The 27,690-nt window shown below is 34.8% G+C and overlaps 1 protein-coding gene across 1 annotated transcript; it reads left to right on the forward strand.

Moving 5' to 3' along the window:
- On the forward strand, nt 1–26,411 carry LOC143641833 (thyroid receptor-interacting protein 11-like). Its single transcript, XM_077109723.1, has 6 exons — nt 1–2,919; nt 3,304–3,834; nt 22,518–23,248; nt 23,960–24,127; nt 24,698–25,026; nt 25,150–26,411. Exons 1-6 carry the CDS (start codon nt 1–3, stop codon nt 26,409–26,411), a joined length of 5,940 nt encoding a protein of 1,979 aa, XP_076965838.1.
- The last annotated feature ends 1,279 nt before the right edge of the window (nt 26,412–27,690 follow it).

Here is a 27,690-nt window from a genome sequence, read left to right on the forward strand (position 1 = left end):
ATGTCGTCCTGGCTTGGAGGCCTGGGCTCAGGCTTGGGCCACTTCTTGGGTCAGGTGGGGAGCAGCTTGGCTTCCCTCACTGGCCATATCTCCAGCTTCACCAGGGAAATGCTTCTGGATGACTTAGGAGACCTAGAAGCAGCTTTACATCATTGTTGGGGAAAGGAAATGGAAACTACTGATTCCACACTAAGATGTGAGAATGAAAGACTGAAAAAGTATTGTACTGATCTGGAAGAAAAGCATGAAGCATCACAGCTGCAAATAAACCATCAGTCTGTAAGTTACCAAAATCAACTGCAACAGAAAGAGGTAGAGATCAGCCATCTTAAAGCAAGACAGACTGTACTGCAAAATCAAGTGTTTCAACTACAGGCAGCTGCTCCATGGGTACCTTCAGGAGCTTGTGGTGTACCAACAACAACTGCTCTGGCTCCATTCGGTTCCGGGATCAGTAGTCATTTTTCAGCCTTTCGTGATGATGACATTGATTTTAGTGACACAGTTTTATCACAACAAGAAACAAGCAGATTGTCAATTAAAGTTGCAAGATATGAATCTGAAGTTGATCATTCGAGGCAGATTGCTGAGGCTCAGGGAAAATATCATTCTGACACAAGTGAAATCTGCAAAGTACAAAATACTATCAAGACTCTTCAACCAAACCAAAGTCCAGACATAGATGATCATCAGCATGAAATGTCAGTTTTGGAGCAGAGTTCTACTGTGGCAGAAAAGGGAAAAATCCTTCCTCAGAGTTCAGCAGTGGAAGAAGTGTTCAGGCTAAAACAAGCCCTGGCTGATGCTGAGAAGGAAATCATGAGACTAAATGGCTTAAACCAGGATAACCGTCTTGCTGAAGACAATCTGAAACTTAAAATGCATGTTGAAGCTTTAGAAAAAGAGAAGTCATCATTGAGTCAAGAAAAAGAGGAACTTCAGATGTCACTGTCAAAATTGAGCTGTGACCATCAAGTCATGAAAAACAGAGCTTCAACAGACATGAATTTGAATGTACAATTACTAGACTTACAAGTTCGCTTGAAGGCAAAGGAGGAAGAACTGCATGAGACTATCAATGAAAAGAAAATGCTGATAGCTGAGTTAGAAGAACTGGATCATCAGAATCAGGAAGCTACAAAGCACATGATTTTGATAAAAGATGAGCTATCAAAACAACAAAATGAAGGAGACCTTGTCATCAAGAAGTTGGAACAAGAACTAGATGATGAAAAAAAGAGAGTTCATCAACTTGAGGATGATCAAATGAACATATCCCAAGAGTTGCATGTGCAGAAGGAGAAGTTAACTGGGAATGCACAGAGCCTCAGTGATTTGCATTTAACCAAGCAGAAGCTTGAAGGTAAAGTAGAAGATTTAGTAGATCAGCTAAATCAGTCACAAAAAAATAGTTTAAACATCCAGCAGGAAAACCTTGGGCTTAAGGATCACATTAGACAAATTGAAGATGAGCTGTCTGGATTTAAGAGTAAGTACCGAAGTTCTCTGAATGAAGACTCTAACAGTCATTGTAAGGATGACATGCTTAAAGAACGGGAAGCTGAAATTAGCAACTTAAGGCAAAATCTTTCTGAAGTAGAACAGCTCAATGAAAATTTAAAGAAAGTTGCTATTGATCTCAAAACAGAAAATGAAATGTTGATTTTAGCACGTGAAGATGTAAGGCGTAAGTTGGAAGAATCTATTGCTGCTAACAATCAAATCTCTCAAGAAAAAGACACTATCATGGAGACTCTAAAAAGAGACAAAGAAGAGATAGAAGCCAAACTTCACCAGGCAGAAAAAAGACTGTTGGAAGAAGCAAATAATCATAGGCAGACTATTCAGGAACTCTCCAATGCACATAATTTGAATACCTCTGCCTTACAGCTGAAACATGAGTGTGTAGTGCAACTCAATCAAGAGAAGGACTTTGAAATAGCAGGACTCAAAAGGAATATTGAGCAAATGACTGCTGATGAAAAAGAAACTGAGGAAATTTTGGCATCTTATGTAGAAGAACAGGAGCAATTGATACAAGTCATAAATGAGAAAGAAGTTTTTATTGAAAAACTCGAAGAAAAAAGTTCAGAACTACAAAAGGATTTAGATAAGTGTTCTCAGGCCTTAAGAGAAAATGAAACTTTAAGGCAAGTCATTGAAAGAAAGGACAGAAATCTTACCTACATGAAAGCAGAAAACAACTATCTGCAATTAGAACTGGAAACACTTAGGGAACAGCAAAATCAAGCTGTACCAGTGGCTGAGCCTAAAGCTCTTGATGCTATCACAGAACTAGAATTGGAGGTATCTCAACTGAATATAGTCAAAAATCATCTGGAAGATGAAATTAAAGACCATCTGAATGTAATTGAAAATCAAAAACAGCGTAAAATGCAACTACTTCAGTCTTTACAGGAGCAGAAGGAGGAAATGGATGAATTTAAGTACCAATATGAGCAGATGAATGCTGCGCATAGCCAGTTACTTTTAGACAAAGAGGAGGAGATTAAGAACTTGCAGACAACTATTGAAAAAATAAAAGCCCAGTTGCCTGGAGAAAGAGGAGATGCTCAAACATTGAATTCTGATATTTTTCAAGAGACCAAAGTAAAAATCGTAAGAACAAAAGAGGTTCAATACTTACAGGACCAAGAATTACGCCTAAACCGGGAGCTAGAAAGGCTACGCAGCCATCTCTTGGAATCAGAAGAGTCTTACACCCAGGAAATATTGGCTGCAGAAGACAAAGAGATTCAACTGAGACAGAAAGTCACACTCTTGGAGGATAAGCTAGCTACATCTTCTAAGGCAAGTCATCAAGCCAGTGTGCAGATAGAGTCACTGCAGGAACAGTTGAGTCTGGTCTCTCAACAGAGGGATGAGAATGCACTGCAGCTTTCGCTCTGCCAGGAACGAGTAAGGAAGTTAGCCCTGTCATCAAGTAACCTGCAAAGGGTTCTAGAGCACTTCCAAGAAGAAGAGAAAGCTATGCATTCTGCTGAACTAGCCAAAGAAAAACAGGCGGTAGCTGAATGGAAGAACAAGGCCGAAAAGCTAGAAGGAGAAGTATCATCATTGCAGGAACATTTGCATGAAGCAAATGCTATGTTGGATTCTGCTTCCAAACTGAGAGAAGACTTAGATCTCAAGGAAGAACAGATGGAAGAACTGAAAAAACAAAACGAGCTCCGAAAAGAAATGTTGGACCATGCACAACAGAAATTGTCCACTTTGGTCAACAGCACAGAAGGGAAAGTGGACAAGGTCCTCATGAGAAATCTTTTTATTGGTCATTTCAAGACAGCAAAAGGCAAACGTCCTGAAGTATTGCAGTTGATGGGGAGCATTCTAGACATTCCAAAGGACGAAATGGAGCAGTTGCTGCATAAAGATTATGGTGGTGTCAGTAAGTGGATGAGTAGTTGGCTTGGAGGGGCTTCAAAAAGTGTCTCCGACATTCCTTTGAGACCAAATCAACAACCTGTGCTAAATAGTTCTTTTTCAGAACTCTTTGTCAAATTTCTGGAATCGGAATCTCATCCCTCTGTTTCACCACCAAAAGTGTCTGCCCATGCCACGGACTGTCTAGACTCACCAGGAAGGAGAGAGCAAGGTGTAAATGTACAAGGAAATGTTAAAGATGGAGCCGAATTAAGAGCTGGAAAAAGCACCAACGGGAATCCACTCTTGGTTCCACGTTCTGCAGCTGTGCCTCTTAGTAACGTAGCTGGAGTTGGACTTGGTGGACCTGGGCATCCTCTTTTTAAACCCATTGCAGATTTCATGCCCACTTTTACACCATTGCTAGTGTCCATGGACAACAGTGCCAGAGTTGGACTCCAGGATCTTCTAAATATTTAGCATTTTAAAGAAACCAGAATCCTTTTTTTATGTTTTACAGCATGGCCTTTTGAAAAAGTACTCATGTATTTGTAGACAAAAAGAGAAAGCAAAAAAGCTGGTATATGTAAGTGTATAGCTACTAGGTATTTTATTTTATTTTTTGAGTTCTTGTTGTTGTGATTTTTTGCTATAGTTGTTTTTTAAAAATTTGTTTTGTTTTTCATAGCACATTTTGTTTATAGAATTTTGTTCCAATGTAGCAGTTAATCATCACCAGTCATCAATTCTGATGTAATTTTGTGAGCAACTGTACAGAGCAGCATTCTTGAACCATTAGTTCCAACCTCTTTTTTTAAAAAAGAATAATATTTCTTAAATTTAATGGCATTAAGATAAAAATGATACATGTAATTACAGGAAACAAGAACAATCCAACCCATAAGAAGGAGGTCTCAGATTTAGGGTACATGAAAACCAAATATAATGTTGCAAAAAGTTGAGAATATTTATTTTATCCAAGATAACATTGTACAACTACCAAGGGAAAATTCCAGTGGGGAGGACCTAAACATGAAGCTTAGTGGATAAATTCTAAGATGCTTTGAATCCAAATTCTTTGACCCCTATCCATTTCGCTTATTTACATTTCTATACAAAAGTCACTTCACATTAATTCAGTTTTCCAGATGTTAAATATTCCAGAAGGAAGAGTATTTTTATGAGTCAACCCCGAAGTGGGATCACATGATCCATTGCCAATGCAAAAGTTAATTAGTAAGAATGCATCATTAAATATCTGGACTGTTCATCTACATACTATTGGGGGCTCTACAATAATTCTTATAAACACATTTTATAAAACATTAGATCAAAACAAGTTGGGGACAGAAATAAGATAACAACAGTTTTTGAAAGATGAAAAGCTTGAAATAGTAGTAGTTACAAACTTTTGATAAATTAAGGTAAAAGATGAATCAAAAGTTTCTATCTTAAGTAGGTGAAATCAGAGAAGAGAAAAAGCAGATTGCATAGCACATACTTCTCTGACACCTGTAGTCTCTAAAACCACTCAGAACATTTTTATTAAAATTAATTTAAATTAAATTTAATATATTTTTAAATATAAATTATATTATCATTTAATATAAATTAATTTAAATTTATTTTATTAATTAGTATTGTTTAAATTTCTTTTATTAATACTATTGTTTGATTTAAATTTATTTTATTGACTGATATTGTTTATTAACTTATAGTATGATTTATATTTAAAAATTCATTAAATTTCATTTAAATTAATACAATTTAACAAAGTAAATTTAAATAATATAATATAGATTGAATTATTTAATATTTACTCTATAATTTAATATACATGTCAATAAAGTTAATTTTAATAAAAATGCTCTTAGTTGTTTTAGAAATTACAGGTGGCAGTGAAGTATTAGCTATATTATCTTCTTTTTTCTCCTCTTTGATTTTACCTAACTTAAGATAGAAACTTTTGCTTTATCTTTTGTTTTACTTTACAAAAATAAAAAAAGGAAGACAAAACACCCAGTAGCTACACATATCAGCTTTTCCTTTCTTATTTCTAAATTTCACCTTAACATTTACATTATTTTACCAAAATTAAGATGCCATCAGTTGTTAGGCATGAACAAAATCACTGAGACAACAACTGGAAGATGCATCCCAAAGTCAGATTGGCTAAGTATTCAAAACATATAAATATCTGAGAACTGATGACCTCTGATAGTAAAGTTTCCAACCTATGGAAAATTTCCAAATGCTATGGAAAATGATGACATTTCTTTTTTTGTGTTTTTAAGTTGAGAACCTTCTAAGTACTAAGGTACGTTATCAGAAATTGTACGTAACTCAAGTCTTGAAATTTCTTATTTTTCCTGTACTATAGAAAAAGGGACTCACAATTCCTTGAGCTCTGCTAGCATTTTAGTGACAGGAAAAAATTCAATGATGCATAGTTTTTTGTTTGCATTCAATGTCTACCAATCTTACATACTTTGGGAAGGGTCACAAGCCACAGACCTTATGCCTTCTGCTCTATTTCGAAGCTTCCAGCATCAGTTGCAACAATTCTAGAAAACACTGGGAATACTCTATGGTACAAAATGCACAATTAATTTTTTTTGAAACCATCCCTAAGACATGAGTCATTAGGTGACTTTCTTGTTTTAAGTAAATTTACTGAATTATTATTAAGTGATAACATGTTAAGCCAAAATGAAAAATGAAAGCACATGCTTCACATCAGAGCAAGGAAGAAGGAAGAAAGTATGATGTGTGGTAAAATGCATGAACATGCAGATATTATCCAGCCTTCTGAAGTCCAATTTTCTCTCTTTATAATTTATTTTTTGGAGGTTACATTCTTGCATGATATGCATGGAACAACTTTTGGGGGGATACAATCAGAAATTCAGCACTAAAATCTGCCTTCCTGCAACATCACATGGCTTATTCCTGAGAGGAATATCAAAGTATATATTTTGCTTCGACTTGCCAAATTACTTGGAATCTTCTTCCAATAGACTTCACATGGTTGGGAAAAGCGGAGTTCAGATTTGTCAGGAGAGATTTTTATGTATTCTGCTCACTCCATTGTGTCTAGGTGAGCCTTTGGGTTTCAATGCCTGGAAACACACTTCTTATATTTCAGAATTGAAGAGCTCTTGGAAACAGCGACCTCACTGCATTCTTGAGAAAAATATGTTCTATAGGTAGCCAGAAAATTACAAAGATTAATATAGATTCAAGATTTTTAAGACAGGGGTTTAATGGAGAAAACAGCAAGATAGCCTTACAAATTTCATACTCCCTGCATTCTTAGGAAAAGTTTCTATGTTGTAAAGAAGATAACACCAAACAGAAAAGTTCCTAAGAAAATATTGTGCTTTCAGTTTCATTGTCTCATAAATTTTATTAAAGTTTCATTAAAGACCCTGAATTTGCTAGCCTTTTTATTAAATACTTATTTGAGATATTCTATTAATGTCTATCACTGGATTTTATTTGGTCTCACATTAATGTCGCTCCCTGTGACAAAGGGTACATGGAGGCAGGCAGGATCAGCCTGTCCTCTCCGAGGCACCAGCTGTTGGAATCACCCTCTGACAGAGGTAGTGAAGCACACTAGCGTCTCCTGGGCTGAGCTAGAGGGTAAGTATCTCAACCTGGCCTGCCACCCAACCTGGCCCACAATTACACTGAGTCTGGAGATAAGTCAACCAAGAAGGTGCAACAGTCTCAACTTTATTTTGTCAGGGACAAGTTTATATAGTGATAGAAGGAGGGAGTAGGAAGAGACAGTAGGAAGAATGAATAAGGGGCAGGTACGTCACTATCACTAAGGGACCTAGGAAGATTTCAGATTAAACCATTAGGCAGCACTAAGGTCAAAAGCTCATGCAGAGGCTAAAAGCCTGCGAACACCAATCCAGCCAGGTCATGTATACGGAAATGCTCTGGAAGAACCCATGAGGCCACCTCAGCCACCAACCAATAATAGCCTCGGTCCCAAGAGAGGTAAAAGGTTCCAACAATTAAAATGTGTATACTTTTTATGAGCACAGATGAAATAGTATTTGAGATGATTTATTGCAAACCTTTAGTGCCACAGTCCAGCTGCAGCAAAATAACCCGAGTGTGAGGAGCAACTTGTGTACATTGATACAGCAGGAGTGGGAGCTGTTTATTGTAGGACAGGAGGGGTATATATACAATCCACACAGCTTATCTTAACATAAACTAGATACAGCAGTCAACCAATAAGGAATCTCCACACTTAATGGCCCCCTGGCGTTACATCACAAACCACTCCCTCTGGCAAAATGCCAGGCGCCATCCTGACTTGTTTACAGACCCTAACACCCTTTCTCTAAATAAAATACAAAATAGAGCTGGGAATGTGGCTCAGTGGTTGAGTGCCCCTGTGTTCAATCCCTGGTACCTCCCCCACATACAAAAAAAAAAAAAAATCATAAGATATTACCATAAACAAATGTGCTCCAACAATCCAATTTAACCTAAAATAAGTGAATAAGTTCCTTGAGGCATACAATCTACAAAGATTAAACTATGAAGGGATAGAAAATCTGAACAGAACTACAACTGGTATGGAGATTGATTCAGTAAACAAAACCCATGCAACAAAGATAATCACAGAACCTGCTGACCTCACTGGTAAATGCTACCAAACATTTAAAGAGGAATTATATGCTCCCAAAATTAAGGAGAAAAAAAACTTATAAACATGTTTCTGAGGCTATTAATTCCCTGATAACAAAACTAGAAGACTTTTTCAAAAATAGAAAATTACAGGCCAATATTCCCATTACAATAGATACAAAAATCCTCAACAAAATGCTAGCAACTGAATTCAATACCACACTAAAAGGATCAAGTGATATTTACCCTGGGATAAAAATATGGTTCAACATACACAAATCAATAAATTTGATACAGTAAATCAAAATAAGAAAGATTTTAAAAATCATATAATGATTTGTATAGAAGAAAAAACATCTAATAAAATGCATCCTTTCGTGATCTTCATTTGACATCGTTTAATGCTTTGTAAAACTCTCAAGACACAAGTATAAAAGGAAATATATCTAACCTTAAAAAAAAAAGCCATATAGGACAAGAGCTAACATCATACTCAATGGTGAGAAGATGGAAAGTTTTCCTTTAAGATCAGGAACAAGACAAGGATGCCCACTCTTGCTATCTGTTTTCATTATAGGATAGAAGTCCTGCCCAGAAACTAGGAACAGCAAAAAACAAAAAACATCCAAAGGATGACGTTAAACAGTCTCTATTTGTAGATGCAAAAAAAAAAAAAAAAGTGCTAGAGTTATTAATCAAATTCAGTAAAGATGCAGAACACAAAATCAACATACAAAAATCAGTTCTTAGATAATATCATGTTAAGTGAAACAAGCCAATCCCCCAAAGCCACAGGCCCAATTTCTCATATTCTCTCTGATATGTGAATGCTGACTCACAATAGGTGGTAGGCGGGTTTCACCAGATTGGACAGAAGAGAGTGGGAGAAGAAAGGAGGGAGGATGGGAATTAGAAAGATATGAATGAATGAATCAAACATAACTTTCCTATGTTCATATATGAGTTCATGACCAGTGTAACTCCACATCATATACAACCACAAAAATGGGAAGTTACACTCCATGTATGTATTATATGTCAAAATAAATCCTACTGTCATTTTTTTTAAATTTGTTACATGGTTTTATATTTGTTATATAAATAAGTTACTTTTCTATATATTAACGATGAAATATTTAAAAGGAAATCAAGAAAACCATCTTACTTGCAATAGCTACCCCCCCGAAAAAAAAAAAAAAAGACTTTTGAAATAAATCTAAGACACTGATGTAAATGAGATACAAATGAATGAAAATATATTCTTTATTTGTGGATCAGTTTGAATTATATTGTTACAGTATCCATATTGCCTTAAGTGATCTATAGATTCAATGTAAACCCTAGCAAAATTTTAATGACACTTCATTCAGAAATAGAAAGGCTTCTTCAACAAATGGTTCTGGGAAAACTGGAAATCCATATGTAGCAAATGAAATTAAACCCCTATTTCTCAGCCAGCACAAAACTCAAGTGGATCAAGGACCTTGACATTAGACCAGAGACCCTGCACTTACTAGAAGAAAAAGTAGGCCCAAATCTCCACCATGTTGGCTTAGGAACTGGCTTCTTTAACAAGATTCCTAAAGCACAAGAAGTAAAATTAAGAATCAACAAATGGGATGGTCAACAAAAACATGAAAAAATGTTCAGCATCTCAAGTAACTGGAAAATGCAAATCAAAACTACACTATATAAAACTACATCTCACTCCAGTCAGAATGGCAATTATCAAGAATACAAGCAAAAATAAATGTTGATGAGCATGTGAGGAAAAATGTATGCTCATATATTGCTGGTGGAACTGCAAATTGGTGCAACAACTCTGAAAAACACTATGGAGATTCCTCAGAAAACTAGGAATGGATCCACCCTTTGATCCAGTTCTCCCCCTCCTTGGTTTATACCCACAGGACTTAAAATCAGCATAGGATAGTGACATAGCCACATCAATGTTTATAACAGCTAAGTCACAATAGTTAAATTATGGAACCAAACTAGATACCCTTCAACAGATAAATGGATAAATAAAATGTGGTATGTATACACAATGAAGTATTACTCAGGCAAAAAAAAAAGAATAAAATTTTGGCATTTGCCAGTAAATGGATGGAACTGGAGACTATCCTGCTAAGTGAAAGAAGCCAGTCTCAAAAAATCAAAAGCCAAATGTTCTCTCTAATATATGAATACTAACACACAATAAGGGGGGGAATAGAAGTTCATTGGATTTGACAATGGGGAATGAAGGAAAGGGAGGGGGAATGGGAATAGGAAAGACAGTGGAACGAATCAGACATAACTTTCTTATGTTCATATATGAATACATGACCAGTGAAACTCCAAATCACATACAACCTCAAGAATGTGATTCTAATTAGAATAAGTTATACTCCATGTAAGTATAATATGTCAAAATACACTCTATTGACATGTATAAGTAAAAAGAACAAAAACAAAGAGAAAATTCATATGAAACTACAAAATATCCTGAGTGAGTATATCCCATCTCACACATAAAGACAGAAAGACAGACACAGACAGACAGACAGACAGAAAGACACACACACACACACACACACACACACACACAGGAATATAATTTAACCTTAAAAATGAAGTAAACTCTCTTATTTGCAAAACATGGATGAACCTAGAGGACATTATTCTAAAGGAAATAAGCCAGACACAGAAAGACAAATACTACATGATCTCACTTATATTTGGAATGTAAAAAAGTCAAATGCAAAATAGAAAAAAAGTATAATGGTGGTTGCCAAGGTCTAGTGGGTGAAGAAAGTGGGGAGATATTGATAAAAAGGTACAACGTTCCAGTTATTTAAGATGAGTAAGTTAAGAATATGTAATATACAGCACAGTGACACTAGTTAATTGCCGCGACGGGCTACGGGAGCCGAGCCCGGCGAGGGACGGCGAGGTTAAGAAATACACAGGACACCAAGGTTCTTCATCCAGGAGGAAGCGAGCGCTTGCTTAGTACTAAGAGTACTAAGTTCCTACTCATTGGCACTTGGAAGTGGATTGCACTTAAATTCCTAATTATCTTTTTTAAATTTATTTTTTATTTGTTCTTATTAGTTAAACATGTCATTAGAATATATATATACACATACATACAGAGAGAGAGAGAGAGAGAGAGAGTGTATAACTTCCCATCTTTCTAGTTGTGCATGATGTAAAATTACATAGGTAGTGTATTCATATATGCACATAGAAAGTAATGTCCAATTCAGTATTTTATCTTTTCTATTTCTATTCTCCCTTCCTTCCCTTCATTCAAATTTGTCTAATCCAAAGTAATTTTAATCTTCCCTACCCCACCCTCATTGTGATTTAGCATCTGCATATCAGAAAATACATTTAGCCTTTGGTTTTTTGAGGTTGACTAACTTCACTTAGATGATAGTTTCCAGTTCCATCCACCAGCAAATGCTATAATTTCATTTATTTTTATGGATGAGTAGTATTCCATTGTGAAAATATCACATTTTCAATATCTATTCATTTGTTGAAGGGGACCTAGGCTGATTCCATAGTCTAGTTATTGTGAATTGAGGTGCTATAAACATTGATGTGGTTGCATCACTGTATAATGCTTATTTAAGTCCTTTGGGTATATGGGTCAAATGGTGGTCCCATTTCAGATTTTCTGAGGAATCTCCATACAGTTTTCCAGAGTGGTTGCACCAATTTGCAGTCCCACCAGCAATGTATTGAGTGTATCATTTTCCCCCACATCCTCACCAGCATTTATTGTTACACGTAATTTTTATTATTGCCATTCTAACTGTAGTGAAATGGAATTTCAGTGTAGTTTTAATTTGCATTTCTCTAACTGATAGAGATGTGAAACATTTGCTCATATATCTGTTGACCATTCATATACTGAAGGTAAAAGGATGGGAAAAAACATATCATAGCAGGGGTTTCTATCCTTGTATCAGATAAAGTAGGCTTCAAGCCAAAGTTAATCAGGAGGGATAAATAAGGACATTTCTGTTCATACTGCTTAAGGGAATTATACATCAACAAGACATAACTATCATAAAAAAATTATGCCCCAAACAATGGAGCATCTATGTACATCAAACAAACCCTTCTCAATTTCAAGAATCAAATAGACCACAACACAATAATACTGGGTGACTTTAATATACCTCTCTCACCACTGGATAGGTCCTCCAAAGAAAAACTTTAAAATAAGCTACAAAACTAAAAAAATACAACTAATAATTTAGAATTAATAGACATATATAGAATATTTCATCCACCAAGGACTGAATACTTTCTTCTCCACAGCACACAGATCTTTCCCTAAAATAGACCATATCTTAGGCTACAAAGCAACTCTTAGCAGATTTTTAAAAAAGAGAGAGAAAATACCTTGCTTTCTATTAGATCATACTGGAATGAAATTATATAATTCTATGATAAGAAAAATAGATAGCAACTATCTAACAACTGGAGAATAAATAATTCACTATTGAATAATAAATGGATAGAGGAAGAAATGAGGTGGGAAAATATCTTAGAAGCAAATAGGAATAAAGATACAACATATCAATATCTCTGGGACACTATGAAGGTAGTTATAAGAGAAAATCTTATAGCATTGGGCTTACTCATTAAAAGAATAGAAAGATTCCAAATGAATAATCTAACATTACATCTTAAGGCCCTAGAAAAAGATGAACAAATAAGTAGAAGACAGAAAATAATTAAAATCAAAGCCAAAATCAGAGAAATTAAGATTAAAAATTTTTCAAAAAAAAATCAATAAAACAAAAAGTTGTTCTTTTGAAAGAATTAACAAAATTGATAAACCCTGAGTCAGGCTAACCAAAAGAAATAGAGTAAAAACTAAAATTGTTCAAATTTAGGAGGAAATAGGAAATATCACCACAGATGCTATGGAATTACAAAGAATAATCAGAGACTATTTTGAAAATCTATACTCCAATATGCTAGAAATTTTAAAACCATTGACAAATTCCTACCCAAATTGAACTACAAGTATTTTAGTAAGCTTTTTCACTGATGTGACTGCAAGACCCCATTAGTGCAATTGCAGAGGTAAAAGGTTTAGTCAGGGGCTCACAGTTTCAGAGGTCTCTATCCATAGACTGCAAGATCCATTCCTTGGGGCTTGAAGTGAGGATGAACATCATGGTTGAAGAGTCTGGCAGAGGGAAGCAATCCACATGATGATCAGAAAGCAGAGAGAGACTCCACTTGCCAAATACAAAACAGATACCTCAAATCAATGCCCTCAATGCCCCACTTCCTCCAGCCACAACCCTCCTGCCTTCCGTTACCACCCAATTAATCTCATCAGGTGATTGATTCACTGATTAGATTAAGGTTCTCATAACTCAATTATTTCTTCTTTCAACTTCTTGCATTGTTTCACACATGAGCTTTTGGGGGACACCTCATATCCAAATCATTTTATGGAGGATATAGAAAATTTAAACACACCAATTTCAAGTACATCATCAAGAACCTACCAACAAAGGGAAGCCCAGGATAGAATGGATTCTCAGAAGAGCTCTATCAGAAGAACTAACACCAATTTTCCTCATATTATTCCATGAAATAGAAATGGAGGAAACTCTTTCAAATACATGTTATGAAGCTGGTATTACCCTGATACCAAAACCAGACAAAGGAATAGCAAGGGAAAAAAAAACTTCAGGCCTACTTCCTTGAAAAAAAAGGTCACTCATACATTACTGATGGGAGTACAAATTGGTGCAACCACTCTGGAAAGAAGTATGGAGATTCCTCAAAAAAACTAGGAATGGATCCTTACTTTGACCCAGCTATCCCATCCTTGGTATATACCCAGAGGATTTTAAATTAGCATAGTGACACAGTCACATGAATGTTTTTAACAGCTCAATTCACAATAGCTAAGCTATGGAACCAAACAAGATGCCCTTCAACAGATGAATGGATAAAGAAAATGTGATACACACACACACAATGGAATATTATTCAGCCATAAAGAAGAATGACTTTTTTTATATTTGCCAGCAAATGGAATAGAACTGTAGACTATCATGGTAAATGAAAGGAGCCAGTTCCCAAAGCCAAATGTTGATTGTTTTTACTGGTGCGTGGAAGCTAACCCACAATAAGGGAGGAAAGGGGAATTAGACAAAGGGAAATGAAGGGAAGGAAGGGGGATAGGAAAAGGAAAGACCAGTGAAATTAATCCAGAATAATTTTCCTATGTACATCTATGAATAGAACTTGGTGAATTCCACCATCATGTACATCTATAAGAATCAGGTCTTGATTAGAATAAGGTATATCATGCATATATAATTGTGTCCAAATGAATTCTACTTTTATGTTCAACTAAAAAAGAACCAATAAAAAGAAGGTCTTACTCTATTTTGATATTTGTAAACCTTTGCCAAGGCACATGCTGTTGGGTTTTAATTTGATTCTCTTACCTTTTATGTAATCTTTAACCCAAGAGTTGACATAATTATTTTTTTAACTACAATTGACAGGAATGGTGGTGGAGCTGCCTCAGCTTATCTGGAATTTATTTGGAATTGAAAAATTATTTCACCATATGTTATTTTTATCAGAACATATTGATCTGTGAAAAATTCCTGGAAATACTTATTTTAAAATACATTTCAACATTTCTGAGTTTCATCATGTGATAAAACTTTAGGGACAATTAGTCTACTTTTAAACTAATAGCCACAAAGATAAACACCCTATTTATAAACCAGCATGAAGTGAATTATTAAACCATGTCAAAAAACCATTTCTAAATTGCCTTATATACCTTCATCATATTCCCTAGGTTCATATGCTTGCACAGTTTGTTAGTGCAACAGAGTTTCAAGCTGAGAGGAATGACATGGAGTGAAGGGCTCTAAGTTCAAAGACTCTTTTACCAACTACAAGATTGCCATAATTTCTGTTCTCATAGATTCCCTTATTTCTAATAAAAGTTTTATTGTCAGTGACTGATCTCAGTTGTGGCTCTATCAATCAAGTGTTTACAGTATTCTCAATCTGTCCTAGGAGTGATTATTGAGAAAGAAAATCAAACTTCAATATTACTAGAATCTATATTCTGTGTATCCAAAAGCCTATCTTTGGTAAATTTCGTGCTTAAATACAAGAATCAGTAATGAAGTCATATTTTGAGACACAAAAACGTATGTTATAGCTTAATTTATAAAGTACATAAATCTATGGAGTGCAAGTTTAAATCAATTAATTCTCTTTGATTTATCATCTCAACCTGATATGTCCAATTTGATAAACTCTTCTATGACCAGAATCTAATAGTTTTTCCTTTCATAGTTATCTTAATAAAAAATCTCAATTACTTTCTGAAAATCTATAATTATTGAATTACAATATATTCCATGATATAAATTAATCTCCCTAAGCCCAGAGCCATAAGCATCTGATAAAATTTTGATGTAGAACTTTTAATTCTTGTTGACTTGGGTAAGTACATCAAATTCTAACTGCCACTTTTTCCTAATCTTTTGCTCTTATGATCTCTCTAATCTTCCTTATTCTTGATTTATACTAGGACTTTCTCCTTCGAACATATGAACTCTGGCATGAATTCTGGCATTTCTTCCTTTCTTCTCTCCTTCCTTTCTTCCTTCCTTCCTTTCTCCCCCATTGAGACAATACTAATTATACATTTGAATACCAAAAAAAAAAAAAGTAAAAAACACAATACTACTGTATAGTTGGTTGTTCTTTTCTCAGGATCCCAAGCTCAGGAATTCATCAGGATAATGTTGCATCCAATTTTCTCAGTGATGCCCCAAAATGCTCCTCTTCAAGTAGATAGCTCCTTTCTTTCAAAACTAATACCTGATTAGTGACTTAAATTCTCTTAGATTCATTCTCTTACTCTTCAAAAACTTCCTAGCACATCATTTAGTAATCTTTACATTCTAAATGTTTTCAAGTTATCCAGAAGGTTTTTTCACTTTGCAAATAGATATAATTAATGGTGCTTGGTTTAAAAAAGGAAAGTGAGCAGGAAAAAGGGTACAGCATGAACATACTTTACTATCTTATTCTGTATTTCCACAGAGAGTAGAAAGGACTAGACATACCTGGCAGAAGTTTTTAGGTTTGCTACATATAATACAGATAAGAGTTACTGTAGTGTACATCTGCTTAGTTACTTTTTTAAAAATAATAGATTTGTTTGGATATAATTCACAGAGTAACATTAATTCATTATTAAAGTTTCACCATTCAATATTTTTTAGTATACTACTTAGCATATTGTGCAACAAGCACCACCATAATCAAATTTAAAACAGTTCTTTGATTCCAAAAAATAACTTCCAATTAGCAGTTGCTCCCCATTTTCTTCTAACACCCTTCTCTTCCTCCCAGCCTTAGCAACCAAAAAAAAAAAAAAAAAAAACAAACCCAGCTTCTATCCCTTTGGATTTACCTATTCTGGATATTTTACAAAATGAAATCATACAAATTGTGGCTCTTTATGATTGATTCCTTTCACTTGAAATATTTTCCATCTTCATTTATGTTATACCATTTATCAGTATTTCATTTTTAAATAAAATTAATTACATTTTAAAGAATAATTTTAGTTTTCTAGGAAAAACAAGAGAATTTGATCAAGAATTCTCATTTACTGCATCCCCATCCTCTCAACAAAATTTCCCTTATGATTAACATTTTTGTATTAGTGTGGGACTTGTGGAACATGTATTAAAATTGGTGAGTCAATATTCATTCTTTGTTATTATCTAAAGTCCAGAATTTACATTAGGTTTCAGTCTTTGTGTTGTAGATTCTCCAGGTTTTAAAAAATGTTCAGATTCATATTCTGCCATTACAACGCCATGCAGAAGAGTTTTACTGTCCAAAAAAATCTAAAATATACTTAGTTCTCACTACATTTATCCTTTAAAAATTTATTCTTTAGGATGATACCAAAAAATTTTATCCTCTTTTCTTTTATCCTACATTATAATAAATTCTTATTGTGCTTCCTCTTTTTTGTGTCCCATATGTACCTCATATCTCTACTCCGACAGGTCTTCTATTGGATTTGGCTTAAACAAATGAATAATATTTATTATGTCTATTGAAGTCTTTAATCACAAACAATAATACTTTCTAATAAGAAAATGTCATGCTAATTTGCAGAGGTTTTACATTTTTTCTCTTTATAAATGTAGTATATTTTATTTTAACTGATTAACCACTAAAATACATTCAGTTACCTCTGGAAAATTAAGAGCTAGATATAGAACTTTTGTGTATCCCCAAGTTCTCTGCTTTATCCTGTACAAAATGGGAAATAAATGACTACACATAAAAGTGACAGTAAATGATCTGAGACTTTATTTGAAGTTAAGCTGAAATCATTTGATCATTAGCATGCTCTTATTGAAAAGCTTGGTCTGGGATGAAATAAAAACAGATGAGATGTCCTAAACCAAATACCTTTCTACTAACTTGATATTAACTTCCTGTTGATTTCAAAGTCATTCCATTTTTTAAGAGGTAAAGAAGAAATATAGAAACTAAAATAATGTAGTATAGTGTAGAAAAAAATGGAATAAGAAGCAATTAAAGAATTTAAAACATAAATACCAAAGTTCATCTAAGAAGCAATACTGAAGAGATTATGACTTTTACACAACAAAAAGACTCAGAGACTATTATATAACTGTCCTCAAGATATTAAACTAAGAATGATAATGTGTGTGTGTTTCATTTTCATTGGGAGAAAAAAGGATAAGAGAAATATATTTCCAAGAAAAAAATATATTAGATGTAAAAAATAAACATGAACTATAAAACTGTTAGAAAGTTGAAATAAATGATACAAAAACTTCAAAATATACTTTACTGAGGACTAGAATAACATGGTAAATAGATACCAACTGATCTCATGGGGTGCTTAGGTAGGGATTGTTAAGGTTCAAGGAAGATGGTTTGGGAAAATTTTATAGTACTAAGGTTCCCCAATTCATATACATTGTATTCAGTGAGCTTTCAAATAATGGTTGTATTTTTCAAATGATTCCAAGTTCTATTACCAGAGTTATTACTTACTAAAAAATAAAGCAATTACACACAGAGACACAAAACACTACAGCACTTTATTTCTCACATTCTGTAATTCATTTACTTATAAAAAGAATAGCCTTATTGTATGTAAGAATTATTTTTCATAATACATTTCTTAACACTTCAAGAATATTTTTAATACAGCAGTTCCTCCTATTCTACTGTATTTAGTTACAATAACCATGAGGTCGGGGGGAAACCTCAAAAAGTGTTAGATTTTGCAGATTCCACAAATTTTAATTTTAGAATCATATGAAAAGCCAAGAACCTTATGTTTAGTCATACAACTTGGAACTGAACACATTTGGAGTTAAATATCATAAAATTCCTGTCTAGAACATGACTGCATAGCACTACTGTTTTAATCCAGAAGAATATAACCTGTACAACGTGAATACTAATTAAATACATAATTATTTTAGTTACATAATTATCCAAAGTAAAAACATGAAAAATATACTGCCAAGTCAATGCTGGGCTATTAAAAATTTACTGTCCACAAACATTTAAGATGATTGTTATTAGGTTTGCTATAATCTTAGTTTTCCTTTCCAAAATGTTCAGAATAATGTGAATAATTAAATTAAGTTTTCAAATATAAAACATTTTACTTAAAACACATAGGTGGTTGATGAAAGAATTTTTTTCTTTCCAGATAAATTATACAAATATTCAATATCTTATAATATTCTCCCCATCTCAATAATATTAAAGTCATTTCTTTTTGGCTTTCATTATCTCTTAAAAGAACAAATGATGGTGCTTTCATTTGTAGTTACAGATCCCATAGACTTCAAATAATGGAAGTAAAATTTTAATACCATATCTTCCAAGAAGGTTCCAATGAGAATCAGGAGATTTTTGAAAGGTGCATGATAAAGCTTTCATTAATTCTCACTGCCCTTAAAAAAATACAGTTTATACTACAATATGCTTTGTTCTCCTGAAATATTGTAATACTGGTTCACAGTTCATAGAACTGAAGGAGGTTATAATAAACTCACTTGAAAATACACAATATAGAGATTTTTTTTAAAAGGATGACAGTTTTTAAATCTGAGGACCTTTGTTTCATTTTGTCTACTTCTTGTATTCTCTCCTCTTCTGTCTTGTTCTATCAGTATAATCTCAGTACACTTCAGTTAGTGTCAATGTAAATCAACAAAGTAGTTTCCACAAAGAAAAATGTTCCTCATTGTGGACAGCAAAAGCACAAAGTATTGAGCATACAGATTGTTTCACAGTGACATTAACCATATATAATGTTGGTTAAAACCCACTGGAGCTGAATAAACTTGAGTTCTAATGCCAGGCACTTACTATGAATTTGGGCATATTGCTTAACTTTCATAATCCTCAAATTCTCAAAAATTGTAATTAATAAAAGATGTTATTTGATTTCAAATATATTTCTTCATTCATTCCTTATTTTATAAATATTTATCTAGCACACACTATGTGTCATGTACAGCAGTACTATCAGAAAACTGAAGACAAATAAGTTAGCTAAAAATTACCTGCCTTCATTGGGTTATAATCTAGTAAGTGAATACAGGGAAGAAATAATAATAAGAAGAAATAATATTACTATATTATTATTCATAGTTTTTATTATTTATAATTATTATATTATTTGTAGTCTCTCTCTCTCTCTCTCTCTCTCTCTCTCTCTCTCTCTCTCTCTCTCACACACACACACACACACGTACTTGCATACGTGGAAAATGAAGTTCCAAAGAGATAATTATATAAAACAAATAATCCAGTTCCCAGAACATAATGAATATTCAATGCTACCTTCAGCAACTTAGTGAGGCCTTGAGAAACTTAGAGAAACCCTGTTTCAAAATAAAAAACCTAGAGAGGAACAAAAAGAAAAAATAAGTTAAAAGGTGAAGTTTACAGGACTTATGAAACATTTTTAAGTGAAAACACTCTTGAATAACCAACTGATCCAAGTTAAAATCAAAGGAAAGGAACATTAAAAAATACTATTAAATAAATGAAAATGGAAACAAAACACACCAAATTTTAGAACACAGCAATAGCAGATCTATAGAGAAATTTATCATGATAAATGTCTATGTGAAAAGAAAGATTTCATATGAATAAATTCACTTTATACTTCAAGTAATTAGAAGAACAAGTCCAAAATTCAAAAACTGAATAAAATAATAAAAATTATGACAGAAATAAATGGAATAGACTAGAAAAATAATGAAAAGAGCAATAGATCAAGGTTAGTTTTTGAAAAGATCAATGAAGTTAACAAACCTTTAGCTAGAATAATAAAGAACAGAAAAAAGACTCAAATCAAATCAGAAGGGGGAAAGGAGACATTTAAAATGATAGCACAGAAATAATAAGAGTCACCAGGTGTGGTGGCACACTATTATAATCTCAGGGGCTCGGGAGGCTGAGGCAGGAGGATCACATGTTCAAAGTCACTCTCAGCAAAATCAAAGCGCTATCAGTGAGCAACTCAGCTATGCAACTCAGTGAGACCCTTTTGCAGCAGTCCGGTGCAGCAAAATAACGGGGAGTGATGAGCAACTTGTGTACATTGATACAGCAGGAGTGGGAGCCATTTATGGTAGGACAGTAGGGGTATATATACATAATTACACACAGCTTATCTTAATTAACATAAACTAGATACAGCAGTCAACCAATAAGGAATCTCCACACTTAGTGGCTCACTTAACGGCTCATCTCAGATTTGGAGATGAATAAGAAGGACAAAGAAGATTTCCTTTTCTAGCACAAGACACAAATGCAGTCACTAGTTTCTGATAGCAATCTGAGGAATTATGTCTACTTGCTCTATCTTAAAGGCAAGAGACATTATGAGGTGATTAATATCATCCTTAGAATCTATTTAACCATTAATTTTCCTAAAATTCTTCCTTTTTAAATTTTATTTCTGCCACCTTGAGTATTTGCTCCCTGAATACACATATAGAAAGAAGAGCTCAAGGAAAAGAGTCTCCTGAATATGGGCTCTGGGAAGAGAGTAATGGGAGCAAACCCAAACCCCTTCTAAAGGGTAATAAGGAAAATGATCCTAAACAAAACAAAAAGCAAATATGAACAAAATGGCAGCAGGCTCTCTTTGTTGGCCACTTTCTCTGCACCAGCCATCAGGTGAGAACTACACACTATGTTCTCATTTACTCTTCAACTCATGCAAGTGAGAGAGGTTTTATAAATGCCTTCTGTCAGTTTAGCTCCAAAATTGCTTTGGTCCCAATTGCTATGCCTGTTACAGCCCATGTGCTTCATCTCTTTGCTTTGTCCCCAACTCTACAAAACTGCCTCTTCATTAACTTGTTGGAATTTAAACACCTTGGAAAGCAGGGCCTTATCTTAACTCCTTCTGATCCTTAATTCTAGGTATGGGATTTAAATTTAGGATTGTTACTCCATAGTAGAAAATTTCTCAACTTTTTATTTCACTCTGCACTGTTCAAACCTGGATTATATTTGGCATTGATAAACAACAATAGGTTAAGTGAACATCAACCTATTGGCTCAAAAACAAAGTTTCTTAAGTGAAATTGAAGTGGAATTTTTGAGCACTTAAATAAACTTCAATCAGAACTTACAAGGACCATATAATGTTAAAATGAACTCAAAAATTTATAGATTAAGAGCAAAAAAATTATTTTTGGAAAGGGTAAAGATGGTTCTTTAGTGACATTTAATCCATATTATAATCTGAATTCTGAGAATGATTAAGACTTTGTGATGGTTAATTTTATATGTTAACATGTCTGAGCTATGATGCTCAGATATTTGGCCAAATATTACTCTGGTAATTACTCTGGTGTTTTGGGGTGAGGTTTACTTTTGAATCCGGGACTTTTAATTAAATAGATTGCGTTCTGTAATGGAGCGAGACCTCACCTTGTCAACTGAATGCAACTGAAAGCAACAAAAAATCCACCTCTCCCAGACAAGAGGGAACTGTCCAGTGAACTACCTTTGGATTTCATCTACAACATTGATTCTTCGTGGGAGTGCCTTTGGACTCAAACTAGGACACTTTCCTGTATCTCTAGCACCTCCCAGCCAACCCTGCCCAATCCTGTGAGCCAATAGCTGACAGGCAAGTGCAGGGAAGAAGCAGAGGCCCTGCAGGGGGTGAGTGTGCTACTGGCTGCCAGCCCCTGGTCAAAGCCCAGGACCGGCTTCTGAGTTTAGAGGCAGGAAGGGATGGTTGGTATTGGTGGAGCCCCAGGAACCTCGCGCTGTGAGGAATTCTGAGCGCTTGGGTCATAATTGACCCTAGCAACGCTGGAGGACATTCTGGGCAGAGAAGTGGACGGTGATGGACGCGGTTTTCGGAGCTGGTCCGATGGATCACTGAAGTGGCGGCGATGTCGTCCTGGCTTGGAGGCCTGGGCTCAGGCTTGGGCCACTTCTTGGGTCAGGTGGGGAGCAGCTTGGCTTCCCTCACTGGCCATATCTCCAGCTTCACCAGGGAAATGCTTCTGGATGACTTAGGAGACCTAGAAGCAGCTTTACATCATTGTTGGGGAAAGGAAATGGAAACTACTGATTCCACACTAAGATGTGAGAATGAAAGACTGAAAAAGTATTGTACTGATCTGGAAGAAAAGCATGAAGCATCACAGCTGCAAATAAACCATCAGTCTGTAAGTTACCAAAATCAACTGCAACAGAAAGAGGTAGAGATCAGCCATCTTAAAGCAAGACAGACTGTACTGCAAAATCAAGTGTTTCAACTACAGGCAGCTGCTCCATGGGTACCTTCAGGAGCTTGTGGTGTACCAACAACAACTGCTCTGGCTCCATTCGGTTCCGGGATCAGTAGTCATTTTTCAGCCTTTCGTGATGATGACATGGATTTTAGTGACACAGTTTTATCACAACAAGAAACAAGCAGATTGTCAATTAAAGTTGCAAGATATGAATCTGAAGTTGATCATTCGAGGCAGATTGCTGAGGCTCAGGGAAAATATCATTCTGACACAAGTGAAATCTGCAAAGTACAAAATACTATCAAGACTCTTCAACCAAACCAAAGTCCAGACATAGATGATCATCAGCATGAAATGTCAGTTTTGGAGCAGAGTTCTACTGTGGCAGAAAAGGGAAAAATCCTTCCTCAGAGTTCAGCAGTGGAAGAAGTGTTCAGGCTAAAACAAGCCCTGGCTGATGCTGAGAAGGAAATCATGAGACTAAATGGCTTAAACCAGGATAACCGTCTTGCTGAAGACAATCTGAAACTTAAAATGCATGTTGAAGCTTTAGAAAAAGAGAAGTCATCATTGAGTCAAGAAAAAGAGGAACTTCAGATGTCACTGTCAAAATTGAGCTGTGACCATCAAGTCATGAAAAACAGAGCTTCAACAGACATGAATTTGAATGTACAATTACTAGACTTACAAGTTCGCTTGAAGGCAAAGGAGGAAGAACTGCATGAGACTATCAATGAAAAGAAAATGCTGATAGCTGAGTTAGAAGAACTGGATCATCAGAATCAGGAAGCTACAAAGCACATGATTTTGATAAAAGATGAGCTATCAAAACAACAAAATGAAGGAGACCTTGTCATCAAGAAGTTGGAACAAGAACTAGATGATGAAAAAAAGAGAGTTCATCAACTTGAGGATGATCAAATGAACATATCCCAAGAGTTGCATGTGCAGAAGGAGAAGTTAACTGGGAATGCACAGAGCCTCAGTGATTTGCATTTAACCAAGCAGAAGCTTGAAGGTAAAGTAGAAGATTTAGTAGATCAGCTAAATCAGTCACAAAAAAATAGTTTAAACATCCAGCAGGAAAACCTTGGGCTTAAGGATCACATTAGACAAATTGAAGATGAGCTGTCTGGATTTAAGAGTAAGTACCGAAGTTCTCTGAATGAAGACTCTAACAGTCATTGTAAGGATGACATGCTTAAAGAACGGGAAGCTGAAATTAGCAACTTAAGGCAAAATCTTTCTGAAGTAGAACAGCTCAATGAAAATTTAAAGAAAGTTGCTATTGATCTCAAAACAGAAAATGAAATGTTGATTTTAGCACGTGAAGATGTAAGGCGTAAGTTGGAAGAATCTATTGCTGCTAACAATCAAATCTCTCAAGAAAAAGACACTATCATGGAGACTCTAAAAAGAGACAAAGAAGAGATAGAAGCCAAACTTCACCAGGCAGAAAAAAGACTGTTGGAAGAAGCAAATAATCACAGGCAGACTATTCAGGAACTCTCCAATGCACATAATTTGAATACCTCTGCCTTACAGCTGAAACATGAGTGTGTAGTGCAACTCAATCAAGAGAAGGACTTTGAAATAGCAGGACTCAAAAAGAATATTGAGCAAATGACTGCTGATGAAAAAGAAACTGAGGAAATTTTGGCATCTTATGTAGAAGAACAGGAGCAATTGATACAAGTCATAAATGAGAAAGAAGTTTTTATTGAAAAACTCGAAGAAAAAAGTTCAGAACTACAAAAGGATTTAGATAAGTGTTCTCAGGCCTTAAGAGAAAATGAAACTTTAAGGCAAGTCATTGAAAGAAAGGACAGAAATCTTACCTACATGAAAGCAGAAAACAATTATCTGCAATTAGAACTGGAAACACTTAGGGAACAGCAAAATCAAGCTGTACCAGTGGCTGAGCCTAAAGCTCTTGATGCTATCACAGAACTAGAATTGGAGGTATCTCAACTGAATATAGTCAAAAATCATCTGGAAGATGAAATTAAAGACCATCTGAATGTAATTGAAAATCAAAAACAGCGTAAAATGCAACTACTTCAGTCTTTACAGGAGCAGAAGGAGGAAATGGATGAATTTAAGTACCAATATGAGCAGATGAATGCTGCGCATAGCCAGTTACTTTTAGACAAAGAGGAGGAGATTAAGAACTTGCAGACAACTATTGAAAAAATAAAAGCCCAGTTGCCTGGAGAAAGAGGAGATGCTCAAACATTGAATTCTGATATTTTTCAAGAGACCAAAGTAAAAATCGTAAGAACAAAAGAGGTTCAATACTTACAGGACCAAGAATTACGCCTAAACCGGGAGCTAGAAAGGCTACGCAGCCATCTCTTGGAATCAGAAGAGTCTTACACCCAGGAAATATTGGCTGCAGAAGACAAAGAGATTCAACTGAGACAGAAAGTCACACTCTTGGAGGATAAGCTAGCTACATCTTCTAAGGCAAGTCATCAAGCCAGTGTGCAGATAGAGTCACTGCAGGAACAGTTGAGTCTGGTCTCTCAACAGAGGGATGAGAATGCACTGCAGCTTTCGCTCTGCCAGGAACGAGTAAGGAAGTTAGCCCTGTCATCAAGTAACCTGCAAAGGGTTCTAGAGCACTTCCAAGAAGAAGAGAAAGCTATGCATTCTGCTGAACTAGCCAAAGAAAAACAGGCGGTAGCTGAATGGAAGAACAAGGCCGAAAAGCTAGAAGGAGAAGTATCATCATTGCAGGAACATTTGCATGAAGCAAATGCTATGTTGGATTCTGCTTCCAAACTGAGAGAAGACTTAGATCTCAAGGAAGAACAGATGGAAGAACTGAAAAAACAAAACGAGCTCCGAAAAGAAATGTTGGACCATGCACAACAGAAATTGTCCACTTTGGTCAACAGCACAGAAGGGAAAGTGGACAAGGTCCTCATGAGAAATCTTTTTATTGGTCATTTCAAGACAGCAAAAGGCAAACGTCCTGAAGTATTGCAGTTGATGGGGAGCATTCTAGACATTCCAAAGGACGAAATGGAGCAGTTGCTGCATAAAGATTATGGTGGTGTCAGTAAGTGGATGAGTAGTTGGCTTGGAGGGGCTTCAAAAAGTGTCTCCGACATTCCTTTGAGACCAAATCAACAACCTGTGCTAAATAGTTCTTTTTCAGAACTCTTTGTCAAATTTCTGGAATCGGAATCTCATCCCTCTGTTTCACCACCAAAAGTGTCTGCCCATGCCACGGACTGTCTAGACTCACCAGGAAGGAGAGAGCAAGGTGTAAATGTACAAGGAAATGTTAAAGATGGAGCCGAATTAAGAGCTGGAAAAAGCACCAACGGGAATCCACTCTTGGTTCCACGTTCTGCAGCTGTGCCTCTTAGTAACGTAGCTGGAGTTGGACTTGGTGGACCTGGGCATCCTCTTTTTAAACCCATTGCAGATTTCATGCCCACTTTTACACCATTGCTAGTGTCCATGGACAACAGTGCCAGAGTTGGACTCCAGGATCTTCTAAATATTTAGCATTTTAAAGAAACCAGAATCCTTTTTTTATGTTTTACAGCATGGCCTTTTGAAAAAGTACTCATGTATTTGTAGACAAAAAGAGAAAGCAAAAAAGCTGGTATATGTAAGTGTATAGCTACTAGGTATTTTATTTTATTTTTTGAGTTCTTGTTGTTGTGATTTTTTGCTATAGTTGTTTTTTAAAAATTTGTTTTGTTTTTCATAGCACATTTTGTTTATAGAATTTTGTTCCAATGTAGCAGTTAATCATCACCAGTCATCAATTCTGATGTAATTTTGTGAGCAACTGTACAGAGCAGCATTCTTGAACCATTAGTTCCAACCTCTTTTTTTAAAAAAGAATAATATTTCTTAAATTTAATGGCATTAAGATAAAAATGATACATGTAATTACAGGAAACAAGAACAATCCAACCCATAAGAAGGAGGTCTCAGATTTAGGGTACATGAAAACCAAATATAATGTTGCAAAAAGTTGAGAATATTTATTTTATCCAAGATAACATTGTACAACTACCAAGGGAAAATTCCAGTGGGGAGGACCTAAACATGAAGCTTAGTGGATAAATTCTAAGATGCTTTGAATCCAAATTCTTTGACCCCTATCCATTTCGCTTATTTACATTTCTATACAAAAGTCACTTCACATTAATTCAGTTTTCCAGATGTTAAATATTCCAGAAGGAAGAGTATTTTTATGAGTCAACCCCGAAGTGGGATCACATGATCCATTGCCAATGCAAAAGTTAATTAGTAAGAATGCATCATTAAATATCTGGACTGTTCATCTACATACTATTGGGGGCTCTACAATAATTCTTATAAACACATTTTATAAAACATTAGATCAAAACAAGTTGGGGACAGAAATAAGATAACAACAGTTTTTGAAAGATGAAAAGCTTGAAATAGTAGTAGTTACAAACTTTTGATAAATTAAGGTAAAAGATGAATCAAAAGTTTCTATCTTAAGTAGGTGAAATCAGAGAAGAGAAAAAGCAGATTGCATAGCACATACTTCTCTGACACCTGTAGTCTCTAAAACCACTCAGAACATTTTTATTAAAATTAATTTAAATTAAATTTAATATATTTTTAAATATAAATTATATTATCATTTAATATAAATTAATTTAAATTTATTTTATTAATTAGTATTGTTTAAATTTCTTTTATTAATACTATTGTTTGATTTAAATTTATTTTATTGACTGATATTGTTTATTAACTTATAGTATGATTTATATTTAAAAATTCATTAAATTTCATTTAAATT

The sequence above is a fragment of the Callospermophilus lateralis genome, chromosome 6 (genome assembly GCF_048772815.1).
Source record: "Callospermophilus lateralis isolate mCalLat2 chromosome 6, mCalLat2.hap1, whole genome shotgun sequence".
Lineage (NCBI taxonomy): Eukaryota > Metazoa > Chordata > Mammalia > Rodentia > Sciuridae > Callospermophilus > Callospermophilus lateralis.

Coding starts and splice junctions, on each gene's coding strand:
- LOC143641833 (XM_077109723.1), top strand. CDS start 1: ATGTCGTCCTGGCTTGGAGGCCTGGGCTCAGGCTTGGGCCACTTCTTG. Junction 3,835..22,517: donor CCATGGACAACAGTGCCAGA/GTTGGACTCCAG, acceptor CGGTTTTCGGAG/CTGGTCCGATGGATCACTGA. Junction 23,249..23,959: donor GATGATCATCAGCATGAAAT/GTCAGTTTTGGA, acceptor ACAAAAAAATAG/TTTAAACATCCAGCAGGAAA.